The sequence below is a fragment of the Drosophila hydei genome, unplaced genomic scaffold (genome assembly GCF_003285905.1).
Source record: "Drosophila hydei strain 15085-1641.00,03,60 unplaced genomic scaffold, DhydRS2 tig00000172-arrow-pilon, whole genome shotgun sequence".
In the NCBI taxonomy this organism is placed as follows: Eukaryota; Metazoa; Arthropoda; class Insecta; order Diptera; family Drosophilidae; genus Drosophila; species Drosophila hydei.
The window spans coordinates 1,482,501-1,503,198 of NW_022045682.1; the positions used below are offsets into that span (position 1 = coordinate 1,482,501).

Below are 20,698 nucleotides of genomic sequence, written 5' to 3' on the forward strand. Positions count from 1 at the left end.
TTGCGCTGTCTAACAGCAAGTGGAGAGCTGAAGCCGGAGTTTTGGATGCTGGGTGTGTGTGTGTGGGTAAGAGCATTGAGCATTTTAATAACCGCAGCGAAGCGCAGAATTGGAAGTAGAAACGAGTGCCATAAATTATGCCACCCACCGGCTCGAGCATTGACAGTCGACGGTCGTCGTATCCTGCGTCCTGGCCGCCCGTCGAGCGATTTGTAATACACAACTCGCAGCAACTCAAACCTGATGATCTCTCACTCTCACTCTCTCTCTTTCTCTCTAGATTGCGCTTTTTGGCAGGAGGTTCGCACAGTGGGCGTTTTTTGCTGCCGCCCCGTTTGATGCGTTTGATATATGGTTGAAATTTGAAACTTTGCAGCATTTTGGTACAAGATTCGCTGGCAGCCAGGACAATGCGCATCAATTTATATTGTGTAGCACTTGGCTGGTCAATGCGGCGTCATAATGCAATTGTATAATTTTCTTAAAAGCCGCACACACTCCAGCCGGAGGAGAGTGGTCGCAGGTCCTTGGAGTGCACTCAGCCAAAGAGCAGCCGAAAGAGATCACAAAAGGCATTAGAGAAATTAAAAACATTGCCAAATGGACAATGAACCCCATTTGGTCAGCCGAAATACCAAATAAAGATAACACTCAGCCAAAGGACATTTAAGGACATTTTAGTTAATTGAAACAAGGCGCAAATGCAAATAACAACTAAAGCAACAGCAGCAGCAGCAGGACGAAAATCCTTGCCAGCGTGCAGCAGTCACGTCTCGCCGTTGGGCTTAGGCGCTTAAGCTGCGACCACCTGTAGCGCAGCACGCCGTACCACGCTGTACCTCACGTCTCAGGTGCAAATGAAGATTTATAAAACTCGCAAATTGATTCAACGTGCAAGTGTTTTTTAATTTGCCCACCAAGAAGTTCGCTTAATCAAATTTTTATGCGTCCTCTGGGGACGCCGCTGACACCTCTCTCACACACACACGCAAGGGTCTGCGGTCGTCTCGATTTCACCCCTGAGACTGAGCACTGCCAGGACTCCGTAATTGAGGGTTAAACTAGCGTACGCCCATCAACAGGTAATTGCCGTTCAGATTGCGATTTTTATGACAACTTGTGGCTTGTTAGCGCCGCATAATTCATGAGCTCTGTCTCTCTGTCTCACTCTCTTTCTCTCCCATAACTATGCAGCAACTTTAAGAAATCTACTGCTAAATAATTCGCCTCAATCAACAGCAAAGCTTTATTTCTCGTAGTTATAATTTGATCTTAAAAATCTTAGAGTTTTAGTTCCTTTGGACTTTTAGTTGATATATTTCGTGCTCAGCATCAGCGAGGTTTCTATTGTGCTGAGCGAGAGCTGTTACTAAAATTAGTTTAATTCTGACCTGCTAAAGGGAGTTACTCACTTGATTTATAACTGAAAGTCAAGTTCGTTAGAAGCTAGGCAGAGAGACAAACACATGAATATGATTACAGAAATTATTATATCTATGAATGCTGTCTACGAAATTGATCTAATATACAATCTATACATCTCTTACTGTAATTCCTCGAATTCATATATAATGTTGCCAGAGACATCTAAGAATTCATTCAAGATAGCAAAGCCTTATTCTTAGTACCATTGAAAACTTAAGAAGCTTTCTCGATTTCAATTATTATATATATATTATTTATATATATATTATTTATATATATATATATATATATATATATATATATATATATATATATATATGTATATATATATTGCCTAACACTGAAAAATAGGAATTCAGTTTATTGTGGTTTTATGAAAATGTATGTAACAAGCAGAAGAAGGTGTGGCACAGCCCACAAAGTAAATATGTTCTTGATAAGGAGTTACTGAGGAGGACTGAGTTAATCTGCCCATATATATTTGTTCCCCTGTCCCTATCAGAATCTCGTCAACTGCAATGGCTGGAATCTTGACATTTGACACTTACACTCTTTATACCATGCATATTAAGCGCTTAAGAGTTTTTGACGATAACTCATCCATTTATAACTAATTATCGATCATCTTTTAATCATTTGATTTGGGTTTCTAAGCGTAACTTGAATTGTTATTCTTTCTTTCTTTCATTATTGTTATACTTTCAAATTTACTGAATACGCAGTTATTGAATTTGTAAGATTTTGTATACCTTTCCGACTAGAGCACAAATCTAAATTTCTAACTGTAAAGCTATATTTTTTGTTAGATTTCCGTCAGCTCAAACAATCACATAGCATTGAGTCCACATAACTTATAAATTTATTGCAAAACTTTTACATAAATCCCAAATCGAAATCTCTCAAAAATTTGTTTTTTTTTCAGACATCGAATTCACAACTTGTGCGACACATTAAAAGGATTTGCCGTGGCACGTGCTCGCTGGCTTAAAGGTCCTTCAAGGAGCCAAGAGAAAAATTGCGTAACTGATCCTTTCGCATATCCTTGAAGTGCCAATTGAAACGAGAGCAAAAGAAATTAGCATTTATTTTCAAAGTGCGTGTTTATTTAGCTATTTATTCAATTTTAATTTCAATTTTTCCCGCTCTCTCCCTTGGCTGGCAATCAGTCATGCCGGAGCAGCAAATAGATGCGATTACATTTAATTGAATTCAGAAGCAATGGCAAAAAAAGAACAGAAAAATTGTATTAAATTACCAAAACGAAAAAAAAATAATCAAAAAGGAAGCAAAAACGTGACACTACAAAATGTTGGCGTATTCAAATGTCTCCAGCGCTAAGTCCTTGAAATTGCCAAGACAATTGGGGTATTCTTCTATTCTTCTATGTTTTTTTTTCGCTCTATGGGTAGCTGGGTAATTTATATAGTCAATAATAATGATAAGCCTTTTATAGAATATGATGTATATAAATTCAATAGAAGTCAGTATCATTGGGGATTCCGAACAGCTTTAAATTTGAACAATTTATGAAAAAAATATTTTTTTTTTTGAATGAAAGGTTATGGATCTTAAAAGCATTTTGTCTGAACTAAAAAAAATGTATTTCTTAGTCACAAACTCATTTTGGTATTAGAAAAATATTTTAAGATTTTTTGAAGTCAAGAAAAAAAATTATACGTAATTTGGAGATCTAAGTTTCGCTCTTTAACTTGATTTATGTCTATTAAAAAAATCTAATTCAGTCGATTTTGCATTGGCTTCACTCATGTCTCTCACCTATACCGACATTTGGCTATTCAGAATGCTTGAATGCATTTTGGCTCGTCTTAGATTTTTGGCTATTTTCAAAAGACTAGAGGAAAAGCTGGCCAAAAACAACAAACTAATGGCGCGACAGCCTGGATCTTCTCAGAGCTGGCATTATCTTGTTCTCAAAGCTGAAGAGGCCCAGTGACAGGACAAAGCTACGCTACGACTGAAAACAAGTTCACAAAAAATAATTTTGTGAAGCGTTTCGAGTATTGAAATAGCCATTGGCACAAGTACATAATATATGGAATGGGTATGCCTTTCAAGGACCCCAAATAGATATTCAATAATTTAAAAAAAAAACGTGAGATTCCTCAAACAGAGCTCGCATAAGCCACTCTGTAGTAGACGATTTAGTGAGCCGTGCCCAACCGCTCGACAACCAAATTGAATATGCTGAAAACATTTCAATTAAAGTCAGATTCAATTAATTACGCGCTAAATGATGATGACTGCATTTTGGGTCTATTATGAGTTTGTTTAACCAGCTTAAAAGCGAGTCGGTGGCGGGAATAAAAACGTTTTCCAATTTAGTGCCAGGACGAGCAGGAGAAGCGACGACGACACACAGAAGAAATTCAATTAACCTCGAGTGCCTTGGCTGCCGCATTGTGTGGCATAAAACAAAATGCGGTGGCATTCGCCATTCACACCTCATCAGCATCAAGTGGGAGGGCCAGACTGACTTCGATGGCCACAAGCCCTTAGCTACAGCTCAATTGTTAATAAAGTTCACATTTGTTTGACTAGCCAAACTTAGCCGGCGGCTAACAATAAAAGCTGCCTGCTGATTAAGAGCTGAGCAAACAAATCCAGTTCTCTGTTTGCTTAGCCAGTGTCTAAGCAGCTCGCTCGAACTGTATTTTAAACTGTTTGTCTGCTGCCTCCCGCTGCCACTCTCCCCTCCTGCTCTCGCAGCTATGTAATTAACATTTCAATTCTAGGCTATTTACCTATCGTATAGCCCACTTCCAACTTCATCAGGCAAATGTATCTCTTCTGCCTCAGCTGCTCTGTGCGCATCCTCATCATCTCCTCTTTTTTTTCGTAAAATGCCTCGGCAATAAATAAATTGTTTTCCAGCTCCTGTTTTTGTTGACATATGCAAATTTTTGCTGCCTGCACGCGTACAACAAAGTTTTTTGATTGCTTTTAAGCGCTATATGCTATATGCTATATGCACTCCAGCTCTGGGGCTGCTGATGGTGGGTTAGTGGTTTAGGGTGGACCAGCGGCCAGGCTATTTGCCTGGCTGGAAGCTTGTTCAATGCGCTCTGATTGTTTGCTCTTTGCTGGTTTTATTACTTGTTTGTCAGCTGGAGTACCTGATGGCTGTAGATGTATAGCATTTATGTAAATTAGTGCAGATGAAGCTCCAAATAATATGAGAGTTGAGAAAGATTTTATCCAAGTCTGTCTGCGATATTTTGATTTAATAAAGCACTTATTAGAGGAAGCAAAGCAGAGATCTTAAAGCTTATGCTATATATTTCTGATCAGCTCATCTTCCACTTTACTATTTGACTATATATGCGATATAAATTTTATAAGTTATTTAGCGCTTAATTGAGTTAAGAGTTAGTTTAAGTGTTATTATAGTCATATTATTTCTCTATATATTTTTATATATTATTATTATATTAATTATTATATTTTATTATTAATTATATATATATTATATTATTAAATTATATTATTGTACTAAATATTATTAGTCCATTTCTACTTAAACCTCCACAGCCCAAAAAATATTTAAAAAAATAAAATGTTGCAAGAAGCTTCGAGGCATTTGAAGCCTTGCCAGGGCTGAAATGGGACATAAGCCATTTTCCAGCATTGCCTTGATGCTTTGTCGCTTCCATGCTTGCCAGCTCAGGTGCAATTAAATTTGAATTATTAAGTTGTACTTCATAAAAATTTCTATCTTAAAATCTCTCTAAAAGATCACTTTCAACTGTGGCAGCTGTGGGCCTACTTGACATAGCAGCAACAAGAATAGCTTCAGCAAGTTCCCAGATGGGAAATATGAAGTGGACAGTGTAACTGTAATTATATTAACAATAACTTTTTCTCTAGCTTGAGCCCAGTTATTTTATGATTAAGTCCACTAATTTGCTTACGAGCTCACAGCCTCAACAACTTTCGACTTGGTAAGTGAAGATCTCGAAGCTTGTCCGTTGCTGTAGGCTTAGCTCAGTTGCTACACCCCCTACTTCCTTAACTTGCTATACAGAAATGGCTTCTAGATCTAATCACTCTTATTATTATATTAAAACTAAAGTCGATTCACACTTTCAAAGATAATGAAACAAATTATGCTTAGATGATAACGCACAACAGAATAAAAATCTCTATAATTTAAACAAGATAAACACTTTCCATAATTTAAGTTTTATTGATATTTATTTCATATAATTATTAATCAAATATTTATTGTATTAGAATCACTTTTTGTTTAAGATATGATATCTTTCTATAGATATTATATAGTCAGCTTATCATAGTTAATAGATCGATATGAATTGATATGATGTTGCTATGATATTCTTTAGGTTCAATATTTTTACTAGCAAATCCGAACTGAGGAAGTTCAGGACATCCTTTGATACCTGCGATAGCAGGCTAGCTCCACGCTCCAAGCTTCTGGCAGCTGCAGTGGCCTGCCAAGCTGCTTGACGGAACATCTTCTCCAGCCGTTGGCTGTGCTGCTCCGACGGCAAAGCTGTTGCCAGAATGCGTGCCCGTTCCAAGCCATCGCTGCTTGCTGCTTCCTTCGACTCCCCCTCGTGGTGGCTGTGGTTTGTGTGTGGCGCCAATGGCGCTGCCTGCGCTTTTATAGCTGCCGCCGAACGGCTGGCGCAGCTTTCTATTCCCCACACGCAAATTGAGGCTGAGCTTTCAAAGTCCCCACACCAGCGTGTGTTGAGTTTCGCTCTGTCTGTCTGTGTGTGTGTGGGTGTGTTGAGTTTTAGGTGGCAACAATTGTAGCTGCCTAATTGGGTGTGCGCGAGTATATAGATATGAGAGGTTAGGTAAACAGTTATAACACACACATATATATAGACTGTGCGTACGTGTGTGTGTGTGTGTGACCTTATCAGTGTGTACGCTAAAGGAGGAGCTACAATTTAACTTTGCAATGGCTGCCCGAATATTTCGCGTTGCTCCCAAATGAAATTTAAATACTAAACTGCAAATTTTGCCTGGAATATTTCTAAATCCTTTGCCTGCGCAGTAAGTGATTAAAGCCATTAACGAAATTATCAGGGATTATAAAGATTTGTACACAATTTGATGCGCTGCCACGTCGACTACCCACCCCACACACAGACGCCCCCACACCCCTCTCCCTTGCTCTTTGCACCCTTTCAGCCGGCGCCCATTGCGCAGCAGAGACAATGCAATTTACCGTAATCCAGGAGCTTCAATTAATGGAGTGTCGACGTCGTCGCCAGCGAAAAGGGGTTGCTCAGCAACCTACCCCAACCCCGCCCGAGCCAGCGTTAAAAAACCGTATAGTTGATAACACAATGAAATGCATTAGACAGCGCCGAGCTAAGATTGTATCGAGGTGAGGGCAACTTCCTTTGCTTCAAGGGTTGCCTCAGCTCATTAACAATCTTAACAAAAATGTTTCAATGCCAAATTTTCTTAAGCTGACGACACTTTTTTGACGTCAATTCAGCATAGTTTGTGCCCAGTCTGCCTAGCTGTCAACTTTTATTGTAAGAAATGAGAGAATTTCATTTAGTCAACTGCCGTCCACAAAAGGTCAAAGTTTGCGAAAATTGATAAAAATGCCAAGAGTAACTGACGTTAACTGCAATCATTTATCAGCGTATACAGCATTGTCAAGTATATGTTCCAGTCAAAGTTCATGTCAGTTGGCTACAAGCATTTGGCATTAGGAAAACTTCATTTACTCTATTTATTATCGTTAAATGAGAGAGCATCTATTATGTTTCTAGTTGGCAATACCAAAACGTAGTCTCATGTTAAATATTTACAAGGCAGATAAATTGTGATGGTATAAAAAAAATATTAATATGTGAAGTAACAATTTTATAGCCAGAGCAATGCCCAAAGATCTGACTATTTTCTCTATTTTAACTTCATGTCAAATAGTTACAATGCACATCAGCAAGTGTCAAACTTTTACTAGCATCTCTTGTATTGATAACTTTTTTATCTTCATGTCAAATATTTACAAGCTAGTTAAGTTTATTTTAACAATACTAAATAACATCGTTCTATCAAATACTTGCAGGTAGGCTGTAATTTACAGCCAGACCACTTTTTTACAAGGTGGATACGCAAAATGCTATATGGAAAGAAGTGTAAAGACTTGGCAATCCTACAATTTATTATCAGGTCAAATATTTACAAGCAAAATTCATATGCTTTTTATGCATTGCAGGTTTAAAACACTAAAATTTATCAGCAACTTAAATATTTACAAGCTAGTTAATTTATAACTGTATTCTGAATAGCGCCAGAAAAGGAGGCAACAATCAAATTTACAGTCAAATCAAATAATAATGCTAAATTGTGGCTTAGGCAGTATTGCCAGATGCGGCATACTAGGTGGCAACCCTGAAAGTTAATCTCTTGTTAAATATAGATTGCAAAATATTCGACTGGGCAAACAGAAGATCTCCACTCAAGCCTGTCATACATAACCTCTACAGAAAACGATTCAAAACGACTTCAGTATCTTCCATATATTTCAAACATTGTTAAAGCTAAAATAACTGCAGAATCATACACAAATATAGAATAGAGCAGCTTCTTCGATATCTAACTCTATAAGCGATAAATCGCACGGTATGGGTATTTGCGAGTCAGGCATTGCCGGCTATATGAGACTCTTATTAGTTATACACAAAGCTATATTACGCATTATTTGTCTATCAGTCGGAAACTCTAGTACTATTTGCAAAATCTACATTTAAAGCTGAGAATCGCTTAGCTGAAAATCAAGTAAGCCTTGCTTTGCCTTTACAGCGCTTGTCAAGTTGAGGTCCTAGAGCTCAAACAATATATGTGTACATCATAGACACAGACATAACCATAGCCCAATTAAATCATTAGAAATATCGCATGAAGAATTTTAATTAAAAAATAAAAAGATTTCTATTATTTGTGAAGCAAAATCTGAACTATAAGCAAAAATGGGAGATCATGCAGTTGATCCAGTGGCGTCGATAGAGAGATCCGCCACTGCGGATGATGAGAGACACATTGTGATCGATGAAGTCCCCTTGGGCGAGCTGATAGAAGATTTAAGTGTGGATGTTGAAGATTCGAAGCCAGAATACGATGAAGAGACGACCTCGATTATGGAGGACGACGAAGTAGACGACGAAATGCGCGCCAAGATCGAGTACAAGAAAAAGATGAAGAAACGCGAACAGAAGCGGCAAGCGCACTTGAAATTGAGGGGCCACTTCAAAGATATGGAAGATGAAAAGAGACAATCGTCAAAGCCTATCTTGTCCGCGGAAGTCGAAGCAGACGAACTGAACGAAGGTGAAGAAGGTGAGGAAGGCGAAGAAGGTGACGAAATTGGTGACCTTGGCGAGGGCGCCGAAGGCGACGAGCTCGATGTCAAATCTATAATATCGTCTTCGGACGATGATGATTACTCGCGACGCGTCTGTGCGGTGTCCTTTAAGGGTGATTTCTTTCAAAATTTCTTATTTCCCAGTCTCTCGGACATAACGACCGAATCTGAGGAAGTAGCGGAAAGCGCTAGACCGACTTTAGAAGAAAAGGAGGCAGATAAAGAGAAAAAACTATCTGAGCCTGAGACTGGCCAATTTGTGGATGCCGCAGGCGTCGACCAACGTCCAACGTTCATGGCGGAGGAAGAACATGTGCGTGAGGCACAGCAGGACCTGGAAGAGGTATCAGAAGAGACTTCCTCCTCAAGCATTTCGTTCGATTGGCCCTTTCCTCTAGAGGATGAACCACCCGTCGCTCCGGCTATTGACGCAACGGAATTTGCTTTGGGAATGCTTATAGAAATGGACTCAACGCTACGAATCGTTCCGGCCGTATCGACCGGCGAACTCGAAACTGTGCGCATCGAGCTCGCCAATCGTCAAATTTGCATCGATCTGCTCTATCGGATTATCGACGATGTTGTCGAGACGGCTGAGTATGTGAATCCCCTCAAGCTGCTCCTGAGCAGACTCGACAAGCCCAAGCTTCTCTCGGACCTGCATAATGTCATATCCGAATGCTTTGCCGCCAAGCAGTTCAATAGCGATCTAACCAACAAAATGTTCGATTATTATCGTCGTGTGGGTCAGCTGCGGTGCTTCGACCCCTTGTTGTCGCAGCAAGAACTAAAGGAATACAAACGCCACAGAGAGGCTTTGGCTGTGCTCGATCACCTGAAGAAGAAAGCTGCCGAAACAAAGGCCAATTACGTTTGGCTCATGGCCAGCGTCATAATGGATCTCAACTATGTGCGCAAGATATCGCTGACGACAGTCGATTCGCTGGAAAACTGCTTTCGCACGACGCTGCTGCGCAAGGACTTCGAGGTGATGCCGCGCATCGTCGAGCACGAGCTGCGACGCATGCAAAGTCTACGCAACGAGATCAGCGATAGTCGCCTCGGGCTGATCACCAGGCAGCACACACTGGGCAGGCTGATCGAGGTGAGTGCAATCTACCTATCTAAGGGGCTATCATAATTGATATATTCATTGTCTGTCCTACCTGTCTGCCTGTTCTGAGCTGATCTACATCATCCTATAATGCTGTCTGATCTATATGCTTGAACTGTTCGATTGATTTATCTACTCTATGTGATGTTCTCTTGTGCTATTTATCGAATGCCTTACCTTATCTTTTATCTCGTATATCCATTATGGTCTTCTCTCTGATCTTCTATCATTCCTTCGTTATTTCTCCTTAGCGCAAACGCCAATTTGATCAAATTACTGCAGATTTAACCATGGATCAGTTCTTGAATGCTCAACGTGATGTCATAGCACTAGGCACAAAGGTTGAAGGTATGTCAAAGCTCTCACTCTCCCTCTCTATCTTAATCTCTCTGCCTTTCTCTCATTCTTAATCTCTCTCCCTTACTTTCTCTCTATACATGTTTGCCTCCGCATCTCTGTCTCTGTCTCCAAGTATCTCTCGATTTTTCTCTCTCTCACTCTCCCTCTCTCTCTCTCTTAATCTCTCTGCCTTTCTCTTTATTAATCTCTTTGCCATTCCCTCTCTCTTTCATAATGTCTTTGCCTTTCTCTCTCTCCCTCTCTCTCTCTCTAAATCTCTCTCCCTTTCTCTTTCTTAATCTCTTTGCCTTTCCCTCTCTCTTTCTAATGTCTTTGCCTTTATCTCTCTCTCTGCCTTTCTCTCATTCTTAATCTCTCTACCTTACTCTCTCTCTCTATACATGTTTGCCTCCGCATCTTTGTCTCTGTCTCCAGGTCTCTCTCATTTTTTCTCTATCTCGCTCTCTCTTCCTTTTTTTATTTCTTTTTTTCTTTCTCTCTCTCTCTCCCTCTCTCTCCATATATATTTACATCTCATTTGATAATAGAACGCAATCACGACTTAATTCGAATGCGCGATCGCTGCACCAAGCACGTCCATCAGTTGGCATTCATTCGTGAGAAAATGAGCATGATTTCGGCTGCGCTGTGCAATTACAAACTCGATTTGGATGAGAAAATGGAGAGACAAGCCGAGTTGCGCGACCAGCTGTTCACGCTGAAGATCGAGCACGCGAACCTCAAGAATCAGAAGGCGCTCATGCAGGAGAAGAGCGGACTGCTCTATAGGCCGGCGCTGTTGCACGATTTTGATAAGACCGTCGAATTGGTAGAAATGAAACGTAAAATAGTCACAAAATTACGACGTATTGTAGTGGATTTGGAATCACGCATCGACCTGTACGAGGTTCAGGCCCGTTCCTCCATAACATCTCACTCAATAGCGTCAATAAGGAAATTTCAAAAGATTCCATCCAAGAAAGTACGCTAATTCAATTTTATACACTTGTACACTTTTACAGTTTATACATTAAATAAAGAACAATAAACTACCGATTCCTGCCGTTTCATTAGGTCTTCAGTCTCTCCTCTCTATAGCAACCAAATTTACTTTCATATTTGATTTCTTTTTTTTTATTGCCCAGCACTTGATGACGCTAAATTAACTGGCAGACATTTCTATTAGCAGCTCATGAATGCCAATGCCAATCTACTCTTAATATATGCACGATGCTATCCGCTTGATAACACTTCAAATATGCCACGGGGGCGGAGCTAGAAGCGGGGCTCACGTTGCTGCGACAACCAGCAAAGTTGCTTCTCCCTCGCTCGCTCTCGCTCTCGCTCTCCCTTATCTTGGCACGTGGGCAACGTTTTTGCGCCTTTGTCTAAATGAATTTAATGAAATGGAAATGTGCAGTCATGAGACTCCAGAGAGCCCACTGTGACTGACTGTACCTGCAGCTAAATATTGCTTTAAAAATTTAAGCCCGGCCTAAAGCAAACATAAGTAAACAACTTTAAAAGAAACTTATCTACATACTACATACTACATAGCTACATCGAGGTAATATATTAAATTATAATAATCACTTTTTGTAATAGAGCACAGCTCCTCTTTCGACGCTTCTTTAGTGCAGCATCGTCCCTTCAGTTTCGGAGAGAAAAGTTCTCAGGACAGTTCCCAAAGCAGATCAAAACTGGCAATACTTTTTGCGCACACCTCGTATATACCTGTTCAGTCTTAGGCAGTCTAATGTACAGCGGGTAACTCCAATAACTATTTACCTCGAGTTCAGGACTTGATTCTATAAAAGGCCTAACAAATTTGAAGAATCCAAGGATTCCCGAAATTGAACATTCGCAATACTTTACAAACGGACCTCGCTCACTGATTTATTGTGCTCGTCAATGCTCTATCAAGCAATACCCTTGGCTCTTAAAAGTCTGCTGCCTGGCTCTCTCCAGGGTATCTCATAGCCATTCACTTTAAAACAACTTTTTGTTGCATACGTTCAGGCGCCGGCAAATGCAACAGCTACAAGAATATGTTCTCGTTTTACAAGCAGAATTCGAGGCATTCACACACACGTAGACAGACCAACACACACACACACACACACATGCACAAAGTACCTTTTCACACATGAGCGCACACGCTGGCATACCCCAGTTGCCCAAGAGCCCCATGAGGGGTGTTCCCTTCAGCTGTTGTTGTAAATCACGAACTGAAACCGTAACCGAAACCGTTAACGTGTTGCGGTTACGCTGCTGACTTTGCTGTGGCAAGCCGAGGGAAGGAGAGAGAGAGACAAAGAGGCAGAGAGAGCGAGCTAAAAGAAGTGAAGAAAAAAGTCATTCCATTTGGGCTTTATTAAATGCGCCAGCGGGGCGGGGCACGCACATAAGGAGGCTGTGTGGGAGTGTGTGAGAGTATGTGTGTGTGTCTGTGTGCTTGGCAGGGCAACGAACGTCCTGTCTCCCAAACTTTTTATTGCGAATTTCATTTTTTATTTCTCGCTCTGTTTTCCTGCTCGTTCAGCAAGTGAGAAGAGTATATGAGGTTTGGACAATGTTACTGCAACAAATATATGAAATATATATACTAGTTTGAGCTCTCTTCTTATAAAGTCTTAAGACTGCAAATTTGGAATATATATTCTATATATATAAAACAACCCACGTAAAAAATATATAGTAGATATATCAACGCTTATAGAAGGCGTGGCAAATCGGCAGCTAGAGATGCAGAATTTCACAGTTAAGTTTCACTAGAACCGTGAACGAGTATTATGCAGTCAGTGAGGCCCGACGCACTTGCTTTCTCTCTCAATTTTCAGCGAGGTTTATCAAACTTCTTACATTTGTTTTGTTGTAAAATGCGAACGGCAAACTTTGCGATTTAATGATTCGCTTTTGAGTGTCGGCTTTAGGCGTAGCAAGTGGGTTAGCCAGCGCTGGGCTATCGCATTTCAGCTCCAAGACATATAGAAATTGTTTCAATTCACTTTTTTGCTTTCTTTTTTATACCAACCCAGATTTGTCAATGCCTTGACACAATGATGCATAACGTTATCTGAGATTTTGAGAGCAGAAAAAGGAAGAATTAATCTTGCTAATGTTTGCGATGTGGTGGGGCGCGTCTCAATCACATAATGCGATTGTTGATTGTTGATTGTTGATTGTTGATTCTGGACTAGCTTTAATGCTCTTTAGTCTATGTGTCTCTTGCTAATTGCTGCATATTGCTATGGCTACACGCATAATCACATCAGCTTCCACACGATTTAACAGCAACGCAATTGAGTTGCGTTCACATGGCAACAGCTTCTTCATGTCCTTCATATCCTGGCTGCTTGTCTGGCTGCCCCATTGCAACGGCAACGCGTCTGCAACACTTTTTTGGCTTCGCATTGATTGCTCCACAAATTGCGCAATTTCTGGCTAAAAGCATTGCAAAAGCAGTCAACAACTATTGTTGCCTCACTCTCCCCTCCACCCTCTCTCTCTCTTTATATATAGTCTATTCAGTTGTCCTGCATTGCTTCCTTTTTGCTGCCATGACACTTAAGCTGCGATAAAAATTCCACTCGATAAGCATTTTGTTTTGCATCGTGGCATGAGTTTCGCTCAGTTTGATATAAGCTGTTGCCAGCAAACAAATTCAATGTTATAATCGTTGTGGAGCGACTGTTAAGGCGGACTATGGGTAGACATTCCCAAGCCTCTCTGAGGTGCTTCGGAAGCCCTATAGATCAAAAAATAAACTGCAAAAGAAATATATGAAAGCAAATATAATAAATTGACAAGCAATTCAGCGAAAATTGTTGAGTTATGCAACAATGATTTCATCCATGAATAAGAAACGAAATGCTATTCGCCGAAATTACAAAGAAACCCTAAAAAAGACATACAAAAATTAAATTAGACTCAAAGAAATCAAAACCCGAAAAGAAAACTATTCCTGAAAAATGTGTTTAATATTTTAGAAAATAATTAAAACAGCTTTAAAAATATATTGAAAAAGTTGAAAAAATATTTGAAAAACCTTAAAATATCTTGAACATTTTTTAAAATATTTGTGAACATTTTGAAATATTTTAAAATATTTTGGAAAATGTTTGAAATATTTTTAAATATTTTGGAAAATGTTTGAAATGTGTTAAAATATTTTGGAGAGTGCTTGAAATGTTTTAAAGTATTTTAAATTGATTAAAAATATCTTACAACAATTTTATAAAGATATATTTTTTTAATATCTCTTACGACGTTTTTAAAGTTTTCTAAATTTTTTTCAATATTTTTTTAGCTATCTAAAATGTCTAAATATCAAAAAAAAATAGTTGAGAATACATTTGATAAGCTCTAAAATTAACTAAAAGAACTTTTAAGTTATGAATAGTGTCAAGATGATTTAATTTATACAACGTTTATCAGTAACTTTTAGAAGAATAACTGCAATATTTTGTAAAACTAATTGAGGTCACATTATCTGGAGGCCTTAAATATCTTTTAAGCAAGTGCCCAATTTTCATGACATTTTCAATATTGTATCTATCTGACATAGATTGTAAATTTCGACTAAATGATATATGCTGCCTTCAACAGTCAGATGGAACAAAATAAAGTTTAAGGAAGAAACACATTAGGAGAAGCAGAGATACAGAGGATCAAAGCTCGCAAGCTCAAAGCTCTACCATTTGCAGCGCATTGAAATATACCAAAAAGAATTAAAAATAATTAAAATGCTTTTGAAAACAATTCCTTATGCGAAATGGCAAATCTTTAGAGTATTCCATGCCATTTGCCGCCTGGCACGATGTTATTTTTGCAAATTTCAATGCCGTTTGGTTGGCTGGCCAAGCCGAGAGAGAGCGGAAAAAAGACTACAGGCCAGGCCGACAGCCAGTCATAATACTCATTATGAACGGCTTAAGCGATTTCCCCAGGGTCTGCACTAAGCCTCTTCACAGTGATTGAGATGCCCAACCACACACACACGCACACACACACACACACACATATGTGCTTTATTTATGCATATGCATACACACATTTCTATTTATTTGCCGAGTTTTTCTTCTTTTTTTTTTTGAAAAGCAATCTGAATGAAATCCGATTTGCAGTCTATATGTACTACAAAGTCAGCAAATTGGCAGCTGGTAAAGGAGGCAGAATCCTCTTCTTTTTTATACACGTTCACAAAAAGAGAAGAGTATATTGGCTTTGCTGTACATACACTCGTTCCTCTGCCCGTAATTGATAAACTTCCCTCTTGGAGCTTGAAACGGCCTTTTGAAGCATGAACGAGTATCGTACAGTCGATGGAGCTCGACTTCAGCATGGAGACTCGTTGTCAACATGATTGGCCTGACATGCTTAACACAACATGAAAATACGTAATAATTAACGTTTCACATCATTTTTATGTTCATATTTCCCATATTCATTTTTTTATCGGGCGCCACGTGCTAGGCAAATGGACAACGTCGTCGTCGTCAGTTTTTGGCTAATGAAAATAATCTGTCATCAAAAGGCGTATGACAAAGACAACCCCCCAACAGCAGTGGGCACAGGTGTAGCCTGCCTCGCAGCTCCTGCCCCATCGTCAGCCACATGCAACATCAATTACACAGCGCGCGCCGCCCCCACACTCCTCTTGATGGGTTTCGTTGACTCCCAACTATTAACTCTATATGCTGCTGGCTAAAAGGGTTGCGATTGCAGGAAATTGCATTTGTGTGGCCAAAATCAGATAAGATTCAGCTAGCAAATGCTTCATGTCCTGCGTCCTGCGTCCTCTGCAAAGGATATCACATTAAAAGCGCATCAAGTTGAGCCGAGGCTGGCAGCTAAAGGCGCATCCAAGCAGCGGAAATTGTTGCTGTAATTAGATTGCACGAACAATCGAGAAAAAGTAGAAGAAGAAATCTTCAAATAGACAGATTAAGAATGACCTCGACTATTAAATACTCTTACCTGTGTAGTGGAAGCCAACGAAAACGAAAATTATTTCTATGAATTATAAATTGGGAATTAAATTTTCAAATAAGAAATGAAATAAAATTTAAAAATAAATGAAATAAAATTTAAAAATAAATGAATTAAAATTTAAAAATAATAAATGAAGTAAAATTTAAAATTTAAGTATTTAAAAAAAATGCATTTAAAATAATCTTTTTGGCAGTTGATTTCTAGCTCCAAAATTGAAAAATATAGTTTTTCTCTGATTTTAGATATAGTTTTGTGTAACAATAACTTAATAAATATTATATAATTGTATAATATATACTTTAACTGATTTATCATATATAATTTATGCTCAATTAGGTGTCTATAGTATCAAATTGTGGGACCATGGATCCAAAGCTGTGGAAGATTTCATTTATTTAAGATTCTTTTCACATAAATTAAGCGATCAATAATATTCTAATTATCGAGTTGATCTAGCTCTATATATAGTAGATATATCTACGTTCAACAGGGGCGTGGTAAATCTTTTACGATTGTATCTTGAATAGCCTTGAAGCTGGAATTACCTAGTTTTGCGCTAAGGCCATTGTTGACCTAATTTTTAAGTAGTGATTGGGTTCGCCTTTTGAGGCGTGGCAAATGGAAAAATATTCACTTTGTATTAAATGGGGTTATGTAACTATGTAACAATTTCTATAAAAAATATAAATAAATAAAGAACTTGAACTTGAATGATTCGTAACAGATAAAGTATTATTTTTATATAATTTTGGTTTTTGATTTTTTTTTTAATTTTTTTATTATATTTTTTCTATATTTTCCGAGTCTGATTGTACATACACTCACTTATATATCTTATCTCTAGCACAGACTTTTGAATAATTTCTCTCTCCACAATATCCACAATTCTTCTTTTACACATTTCAGTTCCACTTGTTAACATAGTCAATATACTCCTCAAATACCCTGTAACGGTCCCATTCGCTGGTCATTTGCGCCCCATTCACCCAGCCTCACGCAGCTCCGTTGGTCTTTAACCTGCCTATGCTTGACTGTTGCTTTGTTTGCGTCATTAAATTAAATATCCTGCCGTGCCCCAACCGGCAGAAAAAAGAACCTTCTTCTTCTTGTCGCCGTCATCATCATCGCCTTTGGACACAATGCGCGCAATTTCTGTCATTTCCTTAATAGAAATCTTATCTTTTGTGACGCCCAGGCAAAAGGCTGCAGCGCTAAGCCGGATATCGCACCTTTGACATCTGCCAGAGCTCGTGCGCGCTAGTGGCAAAGTGGACATTAAGACAGACCGATAAGCACACCCACAGTTATTTATATATATATATCAATAATAGTCTGACTAGTGACAATCAAACACACGTTTCAAACAAGTTTGAATAAAATTTCATTTTATAGAACTTAGCCGTAAAATTAATAAGGAGATGAGCCGCTGCTGCTGCTGCCAGGCCCAGAAGGACGACTGCCATAAGTGCAGATCTGCGCCGCAGGCTGTCAGCTGCTTTAACCAGCGAGTCAATCAGTATCCGGTCAGCGATGCACTGGCTCCATATCCGGATGAGATCATTATGACGATACTGGATCGTATACTCTACTTCTTTGGCGCTACCAACGTCTGCCATCAGCCGGAACCGGAACAGACTGCCATGCGTAAGCGATATATATATATAGATATATATATATATACAAATATATATATACAGCAATGCATAATCCTTAGACAGGCTTAGGCAATTCTCCATGTAATCCGCCTTCGTCTGTCTGCGGCAAGAGCAGCTGCTCTTCGGTCACCTGCAACATGGGCCTAATGTCCAAGGCCAGCACCACCAGCAGCTTAAGCAAATTTGCCACAGCCAAGTCGATGGGCAACAGCACCTTATGCAGCCCGAAGTCTAAGGGCTCCGTTTGCCAACCCGCTTGCTGTTGGTCTGGTCCACGCAAGCCGCACGTCGACTTTGCTCATCCCGTTTACGATAATCATCAGCGGGCTGACGACTCCAACACCCTATCGGAACGCATGAAGGTGTCGCTCTCGCAGGCCTCTATCGCATGCCGTCGACTCAAGTCCAAGCTGTCCACCAATTTGCAGCACCTGGGCAAGAAGTGTCTCTGCACGCGTCTGGTACGCTCCGAGAACGGCTGTCAAATCTATGAGGTGTACAAGAACTCGGGCAAGGAGACGACCTGCTGCGAGGCACCGGTCATACTCTTTCTGGTTACGCCCAACGGACAGGTCATGACTTTCGAGTCCCTGTCGACGTATTAAAAATGTATTTTTAAATCAGATACTACAAAATTCTGTATGACAAATAAACAAAGGATCTTTTATAATTATACATAGATAATTTATATAAAAATATATAGATAATTTATATAAAAATATAAATTTATGGACATTTACTTCACACTCGCAAACAGATTTGAAAAATGGTGTGAAATAAATTATGTAAGTTTAAATGAACTTATATAAATTACATAACATATATATATACATATATATATATATGTATAAAGCTCTGCAAGTTGCGGGCATCTCCTAGCCAAGCACTCCCGACTAGATACAATAAATTTGGAATGTAGCAATATCAATCTATATAAAACTTAAGTGAAGCCAGCATTTGGCGCTTAACAAATACTTACAAAATAAACTCAATTAAATTATATACAACTATATATAATAGTCACAGCTGCAGTCTAGGCAATGCGTATGCCCTTGCGAAACAGCACATAGACCATGCCAGTGCTAGCGAGCATGTAGAGCATTAGGATGGCGACACATTCGCCGCTGCTACGCTTCGCTGGGTTCAGTGTTAAGTTGACGAGGCCCGTCAACAAGTTGCAGAGTATGAAATGTGTTAATCCATTCAAATTGATGGTCTCCACAATGGCGGGCAAAGACGTTGGCTTTCCTGTTGGCGCCATCATACAGAACTCGAACAGAAACGAGCACAGCAGCAGGAGGATCGTGCCTATGCTGAACAACCAAGAGACATAGCCAGCATTGAAGGTGACGCGTGCTATGCCGAAGAGGAAGATGCTCGCAAAGGCTAACAGCCAGGATGCACTTGTTACCAGCAGCATGTTGCGCAGCTTGCTTAGAAACTGGGCATAGTTAAGCTTGTCCTTTGACTTGAACCACCTGCCACCCCAGGTGCTGAGCAGATAGAGCGAAATGCAGCCCGGCAACGCGCTTAAACCCTCGCGATTTGCGCTTAAGAGATTATTGCGATTGGCAGATGACATGACATAGGCTGAGAGACCTAGTTGCAAAAGAAACTCGTGCAGCGCAAGTATAACTGTAAAAGATATAGAATAGTTTAGTTAAGTCCTCAATTCTCTCAGCGACTCACCCAATGCCAGCGGCAGCAGCTGCTTATCGGAGCGTGCGAGCAGACTGCAAAGACTGCCCAGCAGTTTGGTAAAGCCCAGCGTAAAGAAGGCATTCAAATGTGTGCCATACTCATGCTCATCCTGATCGTAGTTGATCAGTGTGATGACCACAGTGCGCGTCAAGCCAAGCATCAACAGCGGTAACACAACCCTAACCACTCGCCTCATATCAGTCAAGTTCTGGGCACGCTGTGAGACTACGCCCATTGACATGACAAACATGCCAATGCCGACGTCCATTAGGGAGGCACCATATGTGCGATTTTTGCGCCACTCAAAGGGAAAGACTTTAAAGTCTACAGCCAAGATGACACAGCCAGTGCAGATGTAAGACGTTGCCCTTAGCAAGGTAATCGCTGCCGGTTTCTTGCCCACGTCGTAACAGTGTTTAGCAGCAGCTCCTCGCCAAGTACCATAGCGGAAGATCAGCAGCGTAATCAATGTTCCAATCACTAAACAGTAGAGTTTATTATAGCCACTGGTCACTGTACTGCTGCAGACGGTGGGCAGGGCAGTCAGCAGGAATTCCACAAGGAAACGACGCATGGAACGCAGTGGCAAGTGTTGGCAGAGCAGCTGCGACAATGTGAGACCCAACAATGTGGGCAATATTACAGGCAGAACATTTAAACTATCTCGTAGGATATCCCACGCACAATATTTTGAGTTTTTTTCCACAGTTTGAATTTCCAATGGATTGCACACAGCTTGTTCCATGTAGCTTTGGAAGATGTGCAGTGGAGCTGATAGCAAACATTTATCTGCTGTAACACATGCATCGTAGTGGTAGATTTCAGTATCAGAACTTCCCAAGTGAGCCATAATATAGCAAAGTTTACATTAACTTTAAATTAATTCGGCAACCGCATATAAATAAAAAACAGCTGATTTACAAGTGTGGCCACAGTGTCGAGCCAAACTTAAGGGCAAACTTAACTTAGTTCGAATTCGGTACTATTTAATTGATTTGAAGGCAATAATTCTTATTACATTAATTATATATTTCAATTTGTTAATAAATAAACGTAATAATTAATTATACGCGAAGCTTGTCAAATTATTTTACCACA

The 20,698-nt window shown here is 39.7% G+C and overlaps 3 protein-coding genes across 3 annotated transcripts; 2 read left to right on the forward strand and 1 right to left on the reverse strand.

The window, feature by feature from the left end:
* The first annotated feature begins 8,288 nt into the window (after window positions 1–8,288).
* On the forward strand, window positions 8,289–11,304 carry LOC111599324. The gene is made up of 3 exons (XM_023314941.2): window positions 8,289–9,902; window positions 10,163–10,259; window positions 10,799–11,304. Exons 1-3 carry the CDS (start codon window positions 8,406–8,408, stop codon window positions 11,239–11,241), a joined length of 2,037 nt encoding a protein of 678 aa, XP_023170709.1. The 5' UTR covers window positions 8,289–8,405; the 3' UTR covers window positions 11,242–11,304.
* A 6,299-nt stretch (window positions 11,305–17,603) lies between these two features.
* On the forward strand, window positions 17,604–18,553 carry LOC111599360. Its single transcript, XM_023314992.2, has 2 exons — window positions 17,604–17,888; window positions 17,963–18,553. The coding sequence occupies exons 1-2, from the start codon at window positions 17,663–17,665 to the stop codon at window positions 18,502–18,504; spliced, it is 768 nt and encodes a 255-aa protein (XP_023170760.2). The 5' UTR covers window positions 17,604–17,662; the 3' UTR covers window positions 18,505–18,553.
* Window positions 18,554–18,757: 204 nt separating this feature from the next.
* LOC111599379 (uncharacterized protein At4g17910) lies at window positions 18,758–20,631 on the reverse strand. The gene is made up of 2 exons (XM_023315013.2): window positions 19,589–20,631; window positions 18,758–19,534 (listed from the first exon to the last, which is right to left on the reverse strand). Exons 1-2 carry the CDS (start codon window positions 20,448–20,450, stop codon window positions 18,933–18,935), a joined length of 1,464 nt encoding a protein of 487 aa, XP_023170781.2. The 5' UTR covers window positions 20,451–20,631; the 3' UTR covers window positions 18,758–18,932.
* Between the last annotated feature and the right edge of the window lie 67 nt (window positions 20,632–20,698).